The sequence below is a fragment of the Acanthopagrus latus genome, chromosome 12, assembly GCF_904848185.1.
Source record: "Acanthopagrus latus isolate v.2019 chromosome 12, fAcaLat1.1, whole genome shotgun sequence".
NCBI classification, from domain to species: domain Eukaryota; kingdom Metazoa; phylum Chordata; class Actinopteri; order Spariformes; family Sparidae; genus Acanthopagrus; species Acanthopagrus latus.
In genome coordinates, this window is record NC_051050.1 from 15,705,183 (window position 1) to 15,726,036 (window position 20,854).

Sequence of the window (20,854 nt, forward strand, 5' to 3'; positions counted from 1 at the left end):
AAACAGCTGAAGCAAACTCAGCACCACAGCTGCTTCTCCTAAAAACACATCAGACGCTGAGTGTACCTGAGACGATCGCTTTCCAGTGAGAGCTGCTTCCCGTGTCGAATATTCCTATCATCGTAACAGATCAGAGGGCACCTCAGTCCACGCTGGATTATAGAAACAATAGCGTGTGTCTTTAGTAAATGCTGTGCCTTGAGGACTTTTTGATAATCGCTTTGAGGGACGTGGGGTGAATTTTATATCCAATAGCGGCATGTGAAGGAAGAGATTATCACAAAAGCTCTCGAACCGTGTGACATTTTCCTGGGTCGCACTCAGGAGAATGTTGCTGCTTAGCAGACCGAAGCACTTTGCTGTCAGTGTGAAGGCTGCTTGCACGAGCACAACCCAGCAACACAAAACTACAACACAGACGGTTTTTTTTTTCCCCTCTCTCCAGGCTGCCATCCAACCCCCCACACAGAGATTAAGTTGACGATATATAGCTGGTTCCGTGTATTACATAACACGGAGAAGGCTGGAGGCATTACAACGAGTAGCAGCAGCTTCACTCGTGCGGAAGACGAGGACAGTGAAGGGCTCGGTTAATAAAGCCTTGATTCTTTTCAGGAACGCTTCGGAGGAGGGAGTGAAACTGAAACACAGAAAGAGGAGTCCTTTAATGACACGATGATGCTGCTATGAAATAAACTATTGACCATACGGATTAAACACATGTTTTCTGGTTCTGTTGTTCAGCATAATTAGATCAAGCGGCTCGTGAATCAAACTTTATTTTCCCATGGTTTCCTTATGATTTCCTGGAAAAACAACTCACATTTAACTGTTAATTCTGTAAAGGACCATATGATAACTAGGTACTAATTATAGGGAAAATAGTGACAGTGTTCAATTAATCTACCTCCATTTGATTAATTCAAATTATTGGGATCATAATAAAGAATCTTAAATGTCTTAAAGCACAACAGGTCAGCTGAAAGTGTAAGGAGGCAAAATACAAACAAGCCAGAGGAGAATAAATGAAACTTTCAATCACCTTTAAAGGGGCATTATGTAGTTTTGAGGGAAAAAAATCAAAGTCAATATTAATGATGTAATAGAACAGACTCAACAATGTTTTTTTTCAGTAACTGAATAAACCAGCTGTTCTAAGAGGAAAAATGGTCCCCAGAACACAGTTGAAGTTAGAAAGATGGCAGGGTCCGCCAAAGGCCTTTTAACTACAAACATGTCCTGCTTCTTTCTTAAAAACTTATGAATAAAACAGTCTGTTATAAAAATGTTAGTTTGAATTTCTTATTCAAAACTACTTGCCCCTTTGAAAACAAAAAATTGCGGCGAGATGGGTCCACGACAGTTTGCATAGAGTTCGATGTCACATTAAGTAGATAGATGGATTCTTTATTGATCCTTTACAGCAAATTGCTTTGTCACAGCAGCCACATTTGTAGTCAAGACAACCATCAGAACCACACAAGTAAATTGCTTGTTTTGTGTGACCAACACTTCAAGCCTCAAAGACCTGATCAGTTTATTATCATACAAGAAAATTGAAAGTGTTGAATCCTCACAGATGAGAGAGTAAAGTATAAAAACAGCATGTATGGACACAGTAGAGGTGAGAAAGCAGCGAGTGAGAGGCAGAGGAAAAGGAAGAGAGGAGGCCGTTTGTCCTGATACTGCTACAGAGGATTACCACTAATCTCTGTTTGGGCCGCAGTTCACCTGCAATACATTCTCCCATTGGCCGCGGTCTAATCTGGACGCTCACCATCCAGCAACAGGACGTTTCATTGGCTCGGTCGACTGCTGAGGCTGACGGTGATATTTACTGCACGTGCGTGTCTGTAGCATTTGTGTGTGTGTGTGTGTGTGTGTGTGTGTAAAAACTCATCACCAAAAAGCAGCCTCATCTTTCCGAGGCCCGCAGCGCTGCTCGGCAGGGAAGCTGCCCGGTCGAGCTGGTGCACGACTGTCATCAGGGCTGTTATTGCTGCGGGCATTAAAGCTGGATTAGATGAGGCTCAGTGTCTGTCTGTGTGCGGGAATCGGAAGCGATGTGACGCAAATGATGAGACCAGCAGAACAGAGTGTTGAGTAGAAGTTAATAATAATGTCCGGAAGTGACATTTATACACATGTTGAACAGTTTACTTTCACTGAGAGGACGGGGCAAACTTCTACACAGTTGTTCCTATTCTCTATTCTTCTGTAAAGGCACAACCACACATAACCAAATTTCCCCAAAAAAAAGCAAACAGACGCTGTAGTCAGAAACTGTTTGACTGCAGTTGGGAAGTTGCTCTTCTGACTTTGGTGTGTTCGTGTGAGTTGTGTCTGAATGAGGGAGTGATGTGAACACCAAAAAGAAGTTGTTTTACTTTTTTATCACTCATTTAAAAAAAAAAAACACGTTGACCACTGTTTCCAGTATTTGAGTGACTATGAAATTCGTGACTTTGATATTAGTTTCTTACCATCAACCCAGTGTTTACTTTTAGCTTCATATGACGTCAGTCCCGCAACTCGTGTACCAAAATGTTCTCAGACTCTCTGAGTTGTTCCTACTCGCTGATATTTCTGATGACTCATGAACACGCAGAAAAGGCTCAGTCTGGTGATGATGTAATGTAGCTTGCAAATGGAAGTTGTTCTGACAAGACTCGGGCAGAAATGTTCACGGAGGAGTGAAGGTTTGAAAGTGTTATTTATCTTATCTTTAGTCACGTTTGCCGACTTCTGTCCTCGGCCTCTGTTGGATTATCCCACATCTCTTGCAGGAGTTAAAGTGCCAGTGACCAAACGAAACGCAACATTTAGCTTTATCTTGGTTTGAACTTTGTAGGAAACATTTGTGATAGTGTGAGTACGCAACCCAACAACATCTATCCAAAGGTCTAGTCATTTTTTTTTGTTATTATGATGTGGAAATGTAACAGAATATATTTTAAAAAAGTGTTTTATTGGAAAATGCATGACACCTTTAATACAATGCATTCATTTGACAATTTGTAACATCTCAAAAAGTGTGTAAGGCTGAAAGAGACACTCTAAAATGTAAATGCTTTGTACTTAAAGCCCTCTTGTGCTACGACTGAGAACTGTGACATGTGATTAGGTCATCTGTGTGTGTACGTATCCTTACGTCTGTGTGTATTGATTGTTTACCACTGAATGTGTACAGTTTACAACAATGAAGCAATGAGTCACTACTCCACAGCAGCTGGCGGCAACAAGACGTGTGTGTGCGTATGTGTGAGTGTGAGTGTGTGTTTGTGTGTGTCTGCGCATGCTGTAGCCAACGACAGAGAGTGGATGACTGATTCGGGTGGAAATGTTTATTCTGTAAAATCATTTGACCTGGAATTGATTGGCTCAGAACAACAAGATGCTCAACAAAAAGTCAATTGAATGAATCTGATTGGATGCTTGTTGGTGGCTCTGCAGCACTGATGTGTGTGTGTGTGTGCGTGTGTGTGTGTGTGTGTGAGACCTCCCCCGACCCACACAGACTCACATGCCTTCTTCCCCTGATTATTGATCACCTTTGATGATTTTTATATATACATTCATCTACATTTCAGGGAAATCCATTGACAAAGTGCTATTGGACAGAGTGGTGGTGCAAAGATCCATCATTTAATCAATTAGTCAGTCGATGGAACATGAATTGCTAACTGTTTTGAGAAACAAAGTTATTGAACATTTTCTCATTCCGGCTTCTCAAATGTAAGAATTCACTGCTCAGAGCTCTTTGAAACGTGTGATGAGCATTTTTCACATTACTATTATCATTATTGTTTTTTAAATTTTGTTGATCAGTTAATCATGAAAAAAATCAGCAGTTTAATTGCTGGAGAAAATAATAGTTTGTTGCAGCTCTAGGGTAAAATAACCATGCAGGAGGGTCTTTTTTTTGTTTGATTAGTGCAAAGTAGTGTTGCTTATAGATCTTTAAAATATCCCACAAATGACCGAATACATCCAGAGATATTAAAGCACAACCACCACTATGAACACTATTACAAAATGTGAGGGCTGTGAGTTTCTCTGTCACTGTCTGTCTTCTCTGTTCCCGTTCTGATAAATATCACCGTTTCTCCTCGTCTACCCGATCTGCTCCGTTTTTATTGATTTTTCAATTTCAGCCCTCTCCTCTGTGTCCCTGCTGTGCGGGGGGGTTGTGATGAGTGTAAAGTGTTCTCACTCCCCCAGCCTTAATAAGCGGGGATGAAACCAAAGGTTTCTGGTGTGCGACGACTCACGACCTCTCAGCATTATTAGGTAACTGATGAGGGAACAGTAAGAGTGAAGCCTTTTCAGTATCGAAGCAGATTCTGTGCGTAGCTTCCCACATTCGGAGCATCCTCGTAGTGGCAGTTTGAGGGTGAAACGAGGAGGAGGAGGAGGAGGAGGAGGAGGAGGAGGAGGAGGAGGATGAGGATGAGTGGAGTGAGAGGAAGACCTGCAGTTAAAGCCATCTGTCTCCACCGATAGGCGTCCGAGTGGGCGAGAGGGACAGCCTCAAAAACACAGCGGCGGGCAGGTAGAGCAGCAGATGGGCAGACACACAGTGAGGGGGGGGGTCGCCTTTGTTGTAAAGGACAGCAAACACTGAAACAATGGTTAAAATGGATTGCCGTATCCAGAGAAGCAGGTGTGGTGGATAGGCAAACATCAGCTGAGATGAATTTTCAACAGTCACACAATCAAAACCTGTTTATCATATAGTCCCCTGTGCAGAGAGTGATACACTGCAGGTTGGAAAAGGATCATGCATCCATCAGCCATCAGACAGAAACACTGCATCTCTTTCTTATTTTCCTTGTATTGCAATATCTGCTCGGCCACGCAGTCAAAACCTGCAACTTACCATTGCCAACAACTATTTTATGATTTGCACAGACACAGAATGGGGTGGTAAAACTGTGAAAAATGACTAAATAGTTGATGAAAAACACTTCAAATGTGAACCAGGACTGTTTAGGGCTTCAGTGTGTGTTAGAGAGTTGTGAGCAGCGTTAGATAAGTTACAGCTCTTTATTCCTTTGATCAAATGAAAATAATAGCTCAGCTTGAGATAAGAGAATCAGTACCACTCTCATATCGGACCATTAAACCAGAGGCTATTGCAAGTTACAGTTAGCTTAGCATAAAGACTGGAAAGAAGGGGAAACAGTTAGCCTAGCTTTATCCAACAGAAATGAAGATCACCAATTAAAATGTTACGTTTTGTTTCTTTAATCCATATAGGCGCCGACATGTAAACACAAGTTATGGTGTTATCTGCTAGACTATGGGTCAGACCAGTTGCCAGGCAACTAACGGAGGCTTCCTGTTCCCGACCAATAGGAACCACTCAGTGAAGGAATTCGGGACTTTATGCCATTGAATTTTGCGTTGGGAGGTGACGGGTCAGCTTCATGTTTCGCACAAACATGAGAGTGAAGCCAACGTTTGTCTAAATGTTGAACTACTCCTTTAAAGCTAGAACAGAATGTAATGTTGTGTTGTAACTCCAAAATGTTTACTGCCCTCAGAATGACCAAACTAACAAACCATGAGAGGTAAAGCGTGTGGAGGCTCAGTTACAGCTCAACATGATCCCCTCGGTGAACTTCTAACCCTTCTTCTGGTTAGGTTTTGAGTAAAAGCAGTTGTCTCTGTGATTAACTCTCAGCTTATGACTCATGTATCAAACTGTCTCAGGCTTTGCTGTCGGGTTCAAACAGAGGCTTCATCTGTTACTGATTCATGTTGAGTATACAGAGTGTTGTTCACTATAGCTTAATTACAGCGCTGTCTGATTGTAAACAACAGAATGTGTCTCCTATAGCCTCTTATCATTGTTATAAACACACACACACACACATACCCACACACACACACACACACACACCACGCATCACTGAGTGATAACTGTCCAGTCAGCTGGTTGAGGAGCACACTGTGCCAGTGGCGAGTTGACGCTGCTGTTGCATAAGCAGCTGAACTCCCCCTGAAGAAAAGAGTGTTTTGTGCTTTGAAGAAACATGTTGGCAGGCGGTCGTCTGCGTGGGCACACGCTCTAGTTGATTCACAAACACACCTCGGACCCACCAGGGCAGACAGATGTGACGCAGTGATGCACGGACAACAAACTGAAAGAGACAGAAATTGCAATATTACATACAATTCCTTTGGTCACTGAAAGAACTGAAAATAATCACCCCAAAAATGCCGTCTTTGTTTTAGTTTCCAGGAAATCAGTAAATTAGAAATACAAACAGACGTGTTGGATTGCTAAGAGGACAGTATTCACGCTGCAATACTGGCACACATTTTCAGTCGTTATCAATCTAAAGATGCTCACCTCAACAGCTGGTGTTGCTCAGTTAGATCTTTATCGGACATTTATTTGTCTGCAAACTATAAAGTGTTTTTCAAGTGTGAAATAGTTCTGAGGATGTGTCGACTCTCTTTTTACAGTAACAGGTAAAGCTGATGAACTGCTGTCAGTGGTTAGAAAAAAAAAATGTTTGTATTTTACCTTTTATTAGGAAAAAAACCTTGCAATTAAGTTTAGTGACAACAAAATTTGGTACTTTGACCCTCATCAGGTTATCTTCTCAACCTGTCTTTTTTTTTTTTTTTGATTTGGTGATCATTCTGGCTGTTACAGCTTGTGGCATTAAACTTCCAATGTATTTTACCCTTACACTCTATTGATGCATTTTGCACGCTCTGGACACCTTTCATGGCAAAAATGGACATGTATAAGAAACTGCTTTTTTTTCATAAATCACTTAAACAACTTCAAACTTGCTGAAAACTACCAAACATTATATAACTTTCAGGGAATTGCCAGTGTAATTATTTGAATTATTAATTATTTATTACAAAAAAACCCAAAAATGAATTATTTTCCATATATTGAATAGCTTTGGTGGTGATTAGAGTCTTGGATATTTCAAAGATTACCAACAACATTGATTTGATTGCATTAGTTTTTTTTTTTTTTAATGTCAGATACTCCCTTTGGAACCCTCATATAGTGTTTTTTTCCTTTATCCTAATATTCTGACACAAAACAGTTTAGATGACCTGTATGAATGTCAAATATTAACAGTCTAAATGTTTTGCATAGTGAAAACACAATATATTGTTTTTCTCATCCAGCTGCGTGTTTATTTTTTCAGCTTGAGTGACGTGTCACTTCAGGGATTAATCCAGGAATAGTTTCAGGAAATTTCAGAAGCATTTTTTCTGAGTGATATTTCAACTGGTTGTACCCATAAAGAAAAAAAGCACTGCAGTAAATCAAATGGACATTGAGCCTGGTGACCGCAGCTGTTGAGGATAAGCTGTTTGTCAGGACTGTACACACACACACACACACACACACACACACACACAAACACACACAGACATCACACTGGCACGTGTCCTTACTTTGCACAGATTTCCTGAGGGAATAATGCTTTTTTTTTTCTTCCAAATTCCCCAGAAAGCAGATTTATTATCGTTGACTCACGTTCTTTTGTCTTTTTGTTATTTGGTGATTCATGTTGTTATTCAGATATTGTGTCTGTTTCTGATTTCTTGAATGGGTTTGTTTGCTTCTGCAGTGTTTCTGCTTTATGTACACTGTTCGAGATTGACTTTTGTCTTTACTCCCTTTGCTGTTAGTTTACTGACCATCGTCCTTTGCGGTCTGTCCGTCGTGTTTCAGGGATTTCCTTCCCCGTGGCTCCGGCATTGTGACTCGTCGTCCTCTGGTCCTGCAGCTGATGAACTGTGCCACAGGTAAATACATGTCAACCATGAACACCAGGGAGGTTCTTTTATTCCGTGTAATGGAAGATAGATAAAGGTGTTGTTTCACCACTCAGCATCTAGTGGCCATTGAATGAACAGCATCTTAAAACACTTTGGCACTGATTTCAACATCTATAACAAAACACTTTCCCTTTTATATTCCCATTATTCCCAATTCATGACGCATTTTCTTTTATTCTTATGAGAAGGAGAGAGCAGTTAAAACACTGTCACAGCGGTCAGCTCTGCCCTGAGTCCATACAGTCCTCCTCCACACTGCTCCTTCAACCTCTTCTTTTCCTCTCCATTCATCTCTACACAGCATCCACATGTTAATCATGGTTTTAAATTAATTAGATTGTTGTAGGGGCCGGCTATCAAGCTTTTTTTTCCCCCCCTCACAGCCCACTCACACTGTGGATCAGAATTTAATTAAACCTAATTTCGTTTTAACACGCAGTCATGGCTGCTGGGTTACCTTATGGCAGATATTTTACCAACTGTGAGGCAGCTCACAGAGACAATTAAGGTACTTTATAATCCTTCAAGGCACTGAAGCCTCTGTGTGACCTTCTGAGGATATCTCTAATGTCCATTGTGGATGAAAGTCCATAGGTCCACTCAGAAGTCATAGGAAAACAATGATTTTTATAACTCCAGAACCTGCCTTAGATTTCTCACATTTTAAGGTTTTAGTCAGTATCATAGTCACCCAGTGAAAGTTGTCCGGAGGTCCACAGGCCCATTATAAACATGAACAGCTAAGTGCTAATTCGGCATAGTTTTTGTGACAAATTTGCCCAAATCTAAGCAAGTGTTGACAACAATATTGACTGACAACATCATACTTTCCACGTACACAAAGCCCTTAAATTATGGGAACTCTAGTCTCAAAACTCAAAGATGTTAACTTCCCAATTTGGAACAGTTCAGCTTTTTTCATCTTTGCTGTCTTTTTCACTCTTGTCTTTTCCTCTCTTACACTACTTGCACTTCCACTGATCACTTTTTCTTTGCTGTCTCTCTCAGAATATGCAGAGTTCCTCCACTGTAAGGGTAAAAAGTTCACCGATTTTGATGAGGTGCGGCAGGAGATCGAGGCAGAGACCGACCGCATCACTGGAGCAAACAAGGGCATCTCCCCTGTGCCCATCAACCTGCGTGTCTACTCCCCTCATGGTGAGGCGGGCGAAACTGTATTTGTTGGGCTAAATTTACCCATGTCTGACATCAATAACTTATGAACCACAATGCTTTTTTATTTGGCAGCAATTCATCTGCAAAGCCCTCTTAGCTCAGCTTTCTCTTAGTCATCCTGCTCCGTTTCTTTTTTTTTTTCGTCTCACAGTGCTGAACCTGACCCTGGTGGATCTGCCGGGGATGACCAAGGTGCCGGTGGGCGACCAACCTGCGGACATCGAGGCCCAGATCAGAGAGATGCTGATGCAGTTCGTCACCAAGGAGAACTGCCTGATGCTGGCCGTGTCCCCGGCCAACTCTGATCTGGCCAACTCCGACGCTTTAAAGATTGCCAAAGAGGTCGACCCTCAGGGTGGGCGCACACACACATGCACATGCACACACACACGCACACAGACCCACACACTGTAATACATAAACCAGTGGAAGGCATGTGACTAAGCACATTTACTGTCATTAAGTCCATTTTTTTTGTGCTTTACTTGAGTATTTCCATTTTGCTGTGTGTTATTTAATAACTCTCCGTCACATTTTGATGATAGTTATTGTACTTTCTACCCCACAAGAGTTATTTGATAGTTACTAGTTACTTTTCAGACCAAAGGTTTTACTTGTTGACTTGAAAGCCGTGTTCACCTGCAGTCCATTCAAGATCCTGCAGCAAATCTCACTCTGCCAAAGACTTAAACAGATAAAGCAGGGCTGGAAGAATAATAGAATTGTGTTTTCAGTTACAGTGAAATCCAGATCATTGAGATAAAATGATCAGTCTGCACGCTGTCATTTGCAAAACCCATTCAAGCCCGCCGGTGCTTGGATTCTGATGCGCGTCTATTCAGATCACATTTTATTTGCCAGATACAAAAGACATAATAACACGTCATACATTAAATGTGTGATTATCTGTCTGTTATTTAAAAGGATTTTATTATATTTATTATACTATGTTATCATTATTAGACATTACATCTTTTAATTTGTTTTTCAGTTTAATTATATAACATGTATATTTTTGACTGCATTTCTGTTCAGGACTCAGTTCCATAGATGGTTCATCACTGTGGTGTGTGTGTTTGTGCGCTCACGTAGGTATGAGGACCATCGGCGTGATCACCAAGCTCGACCTGATGGACGAGGGGACGGACGCAAAGGACATCCTGGAGAATAAACTGCTTCCACTCAGGAGGGGTGAGCACACATTCGCGCGCACACACACACACACACACACACACACACACACACACACACACACACACACACACACACACACACACACTCATTCTCTCCACCTCTAGACCATCACAATGACACACTGTTTCCCTCTTGTGGTAATAAGGCAGTCGTGCGCGGAGATGTTCAGAGCTCCAGAGCACAGAGAGAAAAAAAAAGTTACAGAAAAAGGATGGATGGATGGATGGAGGGGAGGAAGGGGAGGATAAAATGTTATTGAGTAAGAAAAGACAGAGTTAAGAAAGGGGAAGGGAGAAAGAGATTAAAACACTGTCTCGAAAAAGAGCTCGCATGTATCTTGTGAGCTGCCCTTTCCTGCAATGTGCTGATGCGGTGATTTTCTTTTCCATTTGCTCTTGGTTAGAACCCAGGCATGTGCTTTTGAATATTTTCCATGTCCTTTGTTTTTTCTACGTTTTCTCCCTCCCCTTCTCTTTTCCTCCCCGTCTCCCTTGCTCTCCCTCTCTGTCTAATCCTGCCGACGCTCACATTTACAAGGCTGCTGGCTCACAGTTGCATTAGTTATAGAGCATGAAACGGCCTTTAACCGAGTGATGCATGAGAAAACTTAACTGGAGGTGAAACGGGATCTGTGTGACCTGAACTCTCCTGCTTGTTTTTCTGTTTCTCTTTTCTGTCTTAAGAAACTTGGACACACACTTGCAGACATGTATTCTTGTAATGCCTCCTTCCTTCCTTTCTTACCTCGTCATCCTTTGCCCGTATTCTTTTCTCTAACCCCGCCGTCTCCTAAAATGTGGTTTTTGTCAGCTAAACATTATTAAACACAGTTTTAAGCGGTTTGGTCCTGGAGGGGCTGTTCATTTCGGGTTTGGCCGTTTGAACGCAGCTCATATGGAGAAAGTAAGAGCCCCAGCACAATCCCAGATTCTTTAATGCAAGACTGTATTATCTTCCAAATTACCAGTCAGGCCACAGTTATTGAATCTGTTCCAGTCCGCTCTCAGAAATTCCAGAAAGTGATAAAAAAAGAGCTGGATCTGGTTCTCTGCAAAAAAAAATCTCCCAGTGTTTTTTTTCAGACCGCGTCGTAAACGTCTGAGTGGACCCTTGTCTTTTGTGTCCAGGTTACATCGGCGTGGTGAACAGGAGCCAGAAGGACATCGACGGCAGGAAGGACATCAATGCCGCGATGGCGGCTGAGAGGAAGTTCTTCCTCTCCCACCCTTCATACAGACACCTCGCTGAGCGCATGGGCACTCCCTACCTCCAAAAAGTCCTCAATCAGGTGTGTATAAGCACAAGAGCGTTGGTCATGAGTGTCTGCATTATGTGTGTTTTGTTTTTGTCAGTAACTCCAGGTCTAATAGTGCGCTCACGTGCCCCTCGGATGGTTCCATTTTCCAGAAATGGGAAGTTGGTCTTCCAAATTTGGTGTGTTCATGTCGGAACTACGCCATGCCACTGTTATTTTTGGCGTTTTATCACTCAGATTGTTTAAACAACATGTTTATGGCTACTTCCAGTATTTGAGTGACAAGGAAAAGCAAAGGAAACAATACAGCGACGACACAATGAATGACTGCTTAAAGCTTCTTAACATCAACCCAGCAGTAACTTTCTTCCACCATATTTCAGCGTCAAAGGACGTCAACTTGCCAACTCATGTCCCCAAATTGAGTTGCGAGGGCATTCACATGAATTTTCCCAGTCGGAAAAAGTGTTTTTCCAATTATTCCGACAGCACATGAAGACACAGTAATGGTTGGTTTGTGTGTTGTCTGTATAATCGGCTCCTCGAGTCGGAACGAGTTTTTGCTACACAACTTGCTGCTTTTAACGTCACATAAATAGAAACATGATGGATATAAGTAAATGTTTAGTTGCAGCTTGGGAACTTTTTATTAATTCACATATTGTATATCATTTTTTTAATCACGTGTAATTTGTAAAGAAAAGAAAAGTTATTTAGTAGCAACTTCTATGAATGAAATTTCATGTCATTACAAAACGACTTCCCGACACGCGAAATGGGACCATACGAGGGGCACGTCAGCGCAGGGTGATTCCGACATCGCCCGTGTTCCCGGTGATCAAACTCTGACCTTTGACCTGCGCAGCAACTGACCAACCACATCCGGGACACCCTGCCGAACCTGCGGGCCAAGCTGCAGAGCCAGCTCCTCTCCATAGAGAAGGAGGTGGAGGAGTACAAGAACTTCAGACCCGACGATCCATCTCGCAAGACCAAGGCTCTGCTCCAGTGAGTGGATACGGTAGAGAGATAGATGGAATAGACAGAAACGGGCTGAAAGATGTTAATGATGCCTGTGTCTGTTTGCCCCTGCAGGATGGTGCAGCAGTTCTCTGTGGACTTTGAGAAGTGCATAGAGGGCTCCGGGGACCAGATTGACACAGCCGAGCTATCGGGCGGTGCCCGGATCAATCGCATTTTCCATGAACGCTTCCCCTTCGAGCTGGTCAAGGTGTGTGTCTGAAAGTTTAGACTTTATTCCTCTCGCTTTCTTATAGCAATGCATACAATAAATGAAGGGAAAAGACGGAAAAGTACAATTCGGTATATTGGCGTGTATACAAAATCCAACAAAGTGAGGAATAAATGAAAGCTTATCTTGCATTACGGTAAACATTTCTCTGGGTCTCAACCCATCGTATCATCTCTGTTTTCTGGGGATCATTTCCCAGCCTCAGACGGCAACAAAGGCCTCCTCTGGGACTCTAATTCCTTCTCTGACCCAAGCATTCCCTGTTTCCTGCCTAACCTCTCCCACTGCCATCTCCTCCTCTCACTTCACCTTCTTTCTTCTGCTTCTCCCCCTCTCTCATTACATCCCTCCTCATTTTCTCGCCTCCCCTCCCCCTCCACATCCTCCCTCTTCACCTTTCACATCATCTTTATCCCGAGCACGTTCTCCCTCCCTCCCTTCATCTACCTCCTGAGTCTTTTTACCTCACGGCTTCTTTTACACGTCACGCTCTCTTTCGGTTAGCCCTTCACTTCCTCCGTCTGTCCTCCTTTCATCCGTCCCCTCTCCTCCGTCCTCTCTCGGCCTCCCTCTGAGGACATAAAACTCGCTGTCTGTGACCGAGGCCTCAGAAAAATGTTGGTTTCCCACCGAGAGGACAAAGCAGCTTGCTCGCTATCCAGAAGCTTGACTGACAACGCAGAACAAAAAAAAGATGATTCATGTGTTTGTAATGCACGCTTCGAAGAAAATATGAAGCTCTGTTGAGGAAAGTGGGAAAGAACGATTCAAAACAGGAATTAAAAGGGAGATATTTCAAATTAAAAACAGATTGTACAGGAAAAAATACTGTACAATTGCTAGTGGTGAACTGTTCCTTTGATATTCCCGAAGTCCTTCAGATCATGTGGTTCTAAACCTGGCGATCCTAACTCCCAGGTCCAGAGGCACGGGTCTCATCAATAAATAACGAAAGCAGTGAAAATGTACTGAAAATGTGTGCAGTCTGGATCGCAGTGACGTTAGCAGTTTGACAGATTAAAGGTATGTTTGGACGTGAACTCAAATAACCGTATAAATCCTAATTATCAGAAGCTGATAAGCCAAGAACCACATTTTTCAGCTGACGAGAGAAAATAAAGACGAAAGGATTTAAGAGAGAGAAGGGTTGAGCTGATTTACGGGTCTGTAAGAGAAAGAGTGTGTGTACTAAATCCCTCCTGCCGTCCCCGTTTCGTCCGCAGATGGAGTTCGACGAGAAGGAGCTCCGCAAGGAGATCAGCTACGCCATCAAGAACATCCACGGAATCAGGCACGTCCGCCCTCCGGCTCACCCCTCCATCCCTGCTCCCCTCCCTCTTTACTTCGCCTCCGCTTCCTCTCTCCATCTCAGTCACCTCTGATAGCCAGGCTGCATCTAACTGACTGTGCTTATCTAATCTTGCCAAGGACCTCTATACTCAGACTGAGTGCTCTGTTGAATACTAAATGGCATCGGTACGCTCAGACAGAGAGGGTTTGGGATCAGATGGGTTCCTCCGATATGATACGATACATTTGTGTGGCCTGTCTGTCGGTCATTTGTCTGACTGGGGGAAATCCTGCACCTTCTATCTGGGACATGCGGTAGCCCACTCTGTCCTCCCTCTCCCTCTCTCTCTCTCTCTCTCTCTCTCTCTCTCTCTCTCTCTGTTTGATGATACCTGTGCACCTAATGAGGTCGACAGCATCAGGAAAATCATTCAGATTTCTATTTGGTGCAAACCTATTTTTGGTCCGTCTAAATCAGATAATTACAGGCCATAATGAGTCGTTGATGATTGGGTTTTTTCGCAGTCGGAGCCGTTGGGTGTAGCTAGATCTTTAAACATAATTTGGTTCCTTGAGGGGAAATTTGGGGATATTTGCTCAGAAATGTAACTGATAACTTGTTAAAACTTCTATAATATTTTCTCTCACATGCTGCTTTGTAGCCGTTTCCTTTACCTCCGTTCTCATTCCTGCCCTCCGCCTCGTTTGTTTATGTTTTAGGGAAAAGCTCAGAAACTGCAGGGTTTGAATCTTCACAATTAACACTCTTCTCTTTACCCAACCCTTCTCCCTCCCTCTGTTTTTTTCTCTCCTCCATCCTCCTCTCTCTCTCTCTCTCTCTCTCTCTTTTTTTTTTTTTTTTTTTTTCTATTTTTCACCCCGTGGCTGGTTCTCTCTCTGTCGGGCAGAACTGGCCTCTTCACCCCGGACATGGCCTTTGAGACCATTGTGAAAAGGCAGATTGGGAAGATTAAAGAGCCTTGCACCAAATGTGTGGACATGGTCATTTCTGAGCTAGTCAATACGGTTAGGCAGTGTACCAAGAAGGTAAAAAAATAAACGGTAGTTAGCACCTTTTTTATTATTATTATTATTATTATTTTCAACCCTCATCTGCAAGGTCCCTCGGCTGTTCACTCCCTTTACCGTAACCGCCTGCTCTCTCCACACCTGGAGGGGCGCGGTGTGTACCTGCCTGCCTGCCTGCCGACTGTGCCGCTTTGGACGGGTTTGGCTGGTTAGGCTGGCCGTGGTAGAGAGCTGTGCTGAAGGGAAAACAAAACAAAAAAAAACAAAACAGTGTGGAGGCTGAGCAGTCATCAGAATACGGTTGCCTGTAAAACGTTAAATGTCGGAGAACTTTTAAGAGTTTATGACTTTGATTAAAAGGCTTTCTGCCAGCGCGTCGTGTTGGAAAGCATCGCAGTATTCTCCTCTCTGCTCTTGCTCCTTTGTCAGTTCATTCAAAGCGGGGAAACTATATTTTGACTTAACGTCATCGCGCGCGCTTTCAAAAGCAGGAACAGCAGAGCAGCCGCAGTCTCAGCTGTTTTGACACGTTGGGGGGTTGTTCACATCGGGTCCTCTCTTTCGAGAACCTTGAGTGAGACACTAAACGTATTTTTAGGGAATCGTTTGTCATTTGGAGCACCTGGCAGCCGTATTGGATGACCTCAGCGCTCAGACGTCCTTGTGTGTGTGTGTGAGACTGAAGCTGTGCACCTGCAGCAGACAGGAGCCATGACCGTTACGTTCAACGGCTCCTCGGCGGGCCACAGGGGGGGCTGCAGTCTCAGCTACGGGGGGGCTCACTTAGTGTGGCCAAGAGAAAGATCAGTAGTCTGTATCCACACTGATCCACTGTGACCAAACAATTTGAACAGCGGTTGGACTGCAACAACCTGGAGGCCTCGGGATAATGACTGTTATGATTGCACTCCCTCTGGAAGTCAAGAGGAGAAGGAGGGACGGGTGGAGGAAGGGTCAACACCGGGAGGGATCAGGGGAGGTTTTTTTGGCCGAACGTCGAGGTGCACAGCTGCGGTCTCGCTGTGTGTTCGCTTGTGGAGTTTTTTTGGCTTGGTGGAGTCGCGCAGGCTGGGAGCTCTCTCTATCTCTTCCTCTCCTCACGCTGTTCTTTATCTCTCTTCTTTACCGATAGAGAGAGACTCCAGCACTGTCCTGTTTTCTAGAATGGCTTCAGGGGAAAACTAAATGTCTCACTTGCATTTTCTTCCTTCTGTGCTGTTTACCCCCCCCACCCCCTCCCCCCAAACCTCCACACCTCTTGCCTTTTCTTACATTTTTTTTTTTTAAATCTTCAATCTGTTGTTTCTTTTGTTCCATTTCAAATACTTTACCTTCCTCGTCCGTGTTATCTCTTTCCCTCGCCATCTGTTTTCACTCGTTTTGTTTGTCTCACATCATCACTTTCTCTCTGTCTGTCTGTTCCTTTATATCTTCATTTGGTGCTTTTACTCCTCCTCTATCTCCACCTTTTTCTGTCTCTTTCGTTTTTTTTTTGTTTGTTTGTTTGTTTTTTCTGTCCTCCTCTCCTCTCCCGTGCCGCCTGCCTATCCCTACAGGACGGGGCTGTTCACCCCTGACTTGGCCTTTGAGGCTATAGTGAAAAAGCAGATCCAAAAGCTGAAGGAGCCCACACTGAAGTGTGTAGATATGGTAGTGAGCGAACTCACCTCCACCATACAAAAGTGTAGTCACAAGGTAAAATGCCAAAGAGGACCGAGCCACTCTCATTGACTCTGTTAATCGCACAGGTACGGGTAGACCGATGGCTGGGCAGGAGGGGGAAAAAGATCTGCTTCCTTTATTTAGATTTAGATAATGTAATGAGAGTTGAATATTATATTATTTATTTAGAAAACATTTCTTTACAGTTGGGAAAATGATCTAGATTTCCATTCTACGTTAATGTAGAAGTGGTTTTAGTGATTTAGCCTACACAGTTAATTTGATTTAATGCAATGTTTAACGTAAATCTAAACTTTTATCAAAGCATTAACACGCCAGACAGATTGAATGTTGAATGTAACCATCCATGACGAAGGCTTGAGCTACTATTGATTATCAGCAACACTTTTAAAGATAGGGTCAGTGCTAAATTTAAGCATTTGCACACTAAAAGAGATTAAAGACTTTTTCAAATTAGACATTTTTAAATTTAACACATCATTTAATCATATAAACAAGAATCTAGGTTCAGTAAAGCTAGCAGCAAGGCTAGCGCTGTTAAGCTGTACCCTTCAAATGCTAACATCATCATCATTATGACACAGTGATTTTTAGCAGCCCAGTCTTACGTCAAACACTGTCATAGCTACATTTGTTTTTAGCAGTTTACAGGTACTTTGGCATAAAACAAAGTACCGGAGGTTTTGGACGTGATGATGTCACTGAATATCTCAATATTGTGACATTTTAGGCTGCTCAAAAGCAAAAATGCTGACCTCATATTTACGCTAAAGGAAGAGTCAAAGGATCACAAAATCAATGCTGGTATTATAAATGGATCAGTCTGGATTAAATTGGAGGGCCGATCAATACCAAGAGCCACAAGGCATTTGTGTGGGAAAAAATCCTCACCCTGCTAATGTTAAGTGTATTGAGATTATTTTATTAATGTTCAGTAAATCAAATTGAATAATCAAAACAGCGTCATTAGAAACCACTGTTACATGCATATTCAGAGCAGGTGTAGATAAAATACACCATATCTTTCCTTAAAAATATAACTTCAGCCAGCAGATATCGGTCTATTCTTACTTTTAATCTTTCTAGTGTAACCATGTAATCTGTATCTTAATGAAACTTTCTTTGTTATTTGTCTTCTGTTAATTATTGGGCCTTATACTGACAATTTAACAAATCTCTCAACCTGCATGTGAGATAGTTTTCTTTCATATTTGACCTCATGATGCCTAAAGATATTTTGGTCTTTTTTTTCCCTGTCTTTGTCAGTATGGTGACTGATTGTGTCGTTCCACTCGCTGACTAATTTACGTACTTCGAACACCTCTTTATTTCTCGTTTTATTCCTCTTTTCGTCCCTTCCATCCTGTTGTCCTCTAACCCTTTGAACCTGGCCGCTTCCTCGCAAAGCAAATGACCCCCCCAAAAAGCGTGACCTCCTTTGGATTTCTCTTCTCTGTCACACTTTTATCTCGATTTCACTTTAGATACAGTGGTTGGGAAAATCCACAAAGGGGTCGGTTTGAAGTCCTTCTCCATCACCCTCTCTCCCATCCCTCCCTCCCCGCTGTCCTTTGCATTGCATGTCAGTCTGAATCAGTTTGAGCGCCTCTGCCTGCTGCCTTGTTTTTACAAAAAAAAAACCCATTTCTTTCAACTGTCTGTTTTGTGTTTCTGTGTCACTTTTTAAAAGACACTGAACATTTCATCAAATTTTCACAAGCCTTTAACCATCTGTCTTCAGGTTTCTATGCACCTTTCCAGAAGTTCTGTTGCTTTCAGTTGCTTGGACATTGAATACATCCACAGTTTGTGGAGTTTCATTTGTACATTTGTTCTTTCATGGTTTTCACAGTTTTCTAGGATTCGAGGGAATTCACGAGATGTGTAAAACCATGAAAAGAAACCATATCAAATCAGTTTACAGCAACAATATTAAGACACCGGTGACAATGTAGGCCTACCGTCTATGCTCACCAAGTTGTACAATTAACATATTTCCTCAAATTTAAAAGAGGTTTGGTCCTTCTGTTTCTACGAATGTCAAACTTTCCATTCTAGCATGGCACTATGGAGTTTACAGTGATAGCGGTGACGTATAAAAAATCTATAGTGATTTTTTTCTTCCATTTCCCACAAAAGTAAACAAAAACAGGCTTTTTTGGCTAATTAATCTAATGCCATGTTGAGACAAACGTTTTTAGTCTCTAATGTTTCAGTCTGACTCTCGTAGGAAATGTTTGCTGGTTAGGTAAATAAGCTAACTCTGTTTTCTTTCTTTGTCTGAGTTTTGTTGTTGCTAGCTAGCTAGCTAGCTAAACTCCACATTGAGAGTGTCAGCTGTATATTCAACATTTCAGTCTGACTCTTGCTGTAGCTAGCTAGCTAGTTAGCTAATAAAGCCAACTCCATATTGAATTGTTCTTGCACTGTAAAGCTTGTTAGCCTTGAATTACTGTATTGTATTTTTGCTAAGACAAAGAGCAGGAGTGAGCCGCTATTGTTACTCAAAAGTAGCATAGTGTTTAAATAACCTCTGTTATACTGGCATCTCTTTCTAACTTATTTTTGTGACCTGTACAAAAAAAAAATAATGTAGGAACCCAATGAAAGGCTCTTTGGATCTGGAAGTAATGGTAGGCTATGACTGAACTGGATTAGCCGGGTATGCTAACGTTTGGAGCTTATGTCAGAGTGGACAAACACACAATTTAAAACCTGCCTTAAACTTTAGCTGTTGTGTTTCAGAGTTTGGAAAGGCAATGAAAGAAAACATGATCATCTAAACTCTCAGCTTTTTTAATGTAGAGTTATTCCTTCAACACCTGCTGTGCCTCGTCACAGTTGATCAACTGTGATTGTTTAATTGCTACTCAATTCTGATTCAGTTTGCTATATTGCTAGCAAAGAGCAACGTGTGAAAAAAACAGTTTTAATGCTTGTAATCAGACTGACGTCCATCTTACCAGCGTGGCCTGTTATTATAAAGCATTTAGTTTTATGGATATTCTCTGTTTTGTAATTGGACCAAACCCAGGAAGCAATAAATCAGCCTCTGGAACCAAAATGAGGTCTGTCACCAAACTGTCCGGCAGACGTGAAAGATGCATTGTAACTTGCAAGAAAAAAAAAAAAAAAAGACAGCGTGTATTTCTCTTCCTTGCGCTGTGATTTTTCTTGGTTTCGATTTTTCTTCTTTCCTCACACTTCTCCAAATGTGTTTGTGTCACATTGGAGGCCCACCAACGTCTGCGTTCGTGGGTTTACAATGAGCTCATGGAAAAAGACCCACAGTGTGCTGGGAAAAAGAACCTTTTCTGCCAGGAACATTGTTTATTCTGTGTTTGTGTGGTAATATCACAGACTTTGCTCTATTCTTCTGCATGTGTTCCGCTTTGGCAACAAACAGACATTTTGCACATGAAAATCCACCCACTGGTCCGGGTGTGCGGAGTACTAGAGCAGCGTCTGCGATAAACTCCTTAAAAACATAACCTGTTTGATTTTTCGTTTCTGTAGCGTGTTGTGTTGTATTAGTGGAACTGCGTGTTGTGATTTGGTGTGATAAGTGGAGTTGTGGTGTGCTGAAGCTTGTGCGTAGATTTGAGAGTGTGCGTGGATGACCCTTTGCATGTGTGTTGTTTTTTTCTTTGTTTTTGCTACCTACCTACTGTGTCTTGTGCTCACAGCTGGCTCAGTATCCCATGTTGAGAGAGGAGATGGAGAGAATCGTCACCCAGCACATCAGGGATCGAGAAAATCGCACGAAGGGACAGGTAACATAAAAGCAAAACTGAAAAGCCACTTGCTGTGTTGCTTGCAATGCTTGCTGCTAATTTTTCTAAAGAGATTTACCTGGAGAAGAATTTCAAAGATGAATGACGGGCGGAGAATAAATAGTGCAAGGCTACACAAAATGTTGCAAAGTCATCATCCTATCTTCATCCTGATCCCTGAGATGTTTCATACTTAGGACTGTTGATCAGAAAAGAAACGGGATCCCTGCTTGAATTTCATGGCAGCAGTCACACTTTAACATAGGCAGGTGCCTGACCACGCGCGGCTCTGAGTGTGATTACAAGGATCATGAATTTGGCTCAGAATTTGACGGGCCGCCAGTGTAAAGACGTGAGGATTGGTGTAACATGGGATCT

General features: G+C 42.4%; 1 protein-coding gene across 5 annotated transcripts in view; it reads left to right on the forward strand.

Moving 5' to 3' along the window:
• Positions 1-20,854, forward strand: part of dnm1a (dynamin 1a) — a 55,030-nt gene that overhangs the window by 5,350 nt on the left and 28,826 nt on the right. For all 5 annotated transcript variants that reach the window (XM_037117927.1, XM_037117926.1, XM_037117925.1 and 2 more), the window contains exons 2-11: positions 7,718-7,791; positions 8,833-8,982; positions 9,152-9,355; positions 10,093-10,191; positions 11,322-11,482; positions 12,315-12,457; positions 12,545-12,680; positions 13,925-13,992; positions 14,900-15,038; positions 20,390-20,476. In XM_037117927.1, the coding sequence (XP_036973822.1) occupies positions 7,718-7,791; positions 8,833-8,982; positions 9,152-9,355; positions 10,093-10,191; positions 11,322-11,482; positions 12,315-12,457; positions 12,545-12,680; positions 13,925-13,992; positions 14,900-15,038; positions 20,390-20,476 (1,261 nt within the window). The remainder of the gene's footprint in view (positions 1-7,717; positions 7,792-8,832; positions 8,983-9,151; positions 9,356-10,092; positions 10,192-11,321; positions 11,483-12,314; positions 12,458-12,544; positions 12,681-13,924; positions 13,993-14,899; positions 15,039-20,389; positions 20,477-20,854) is intronic.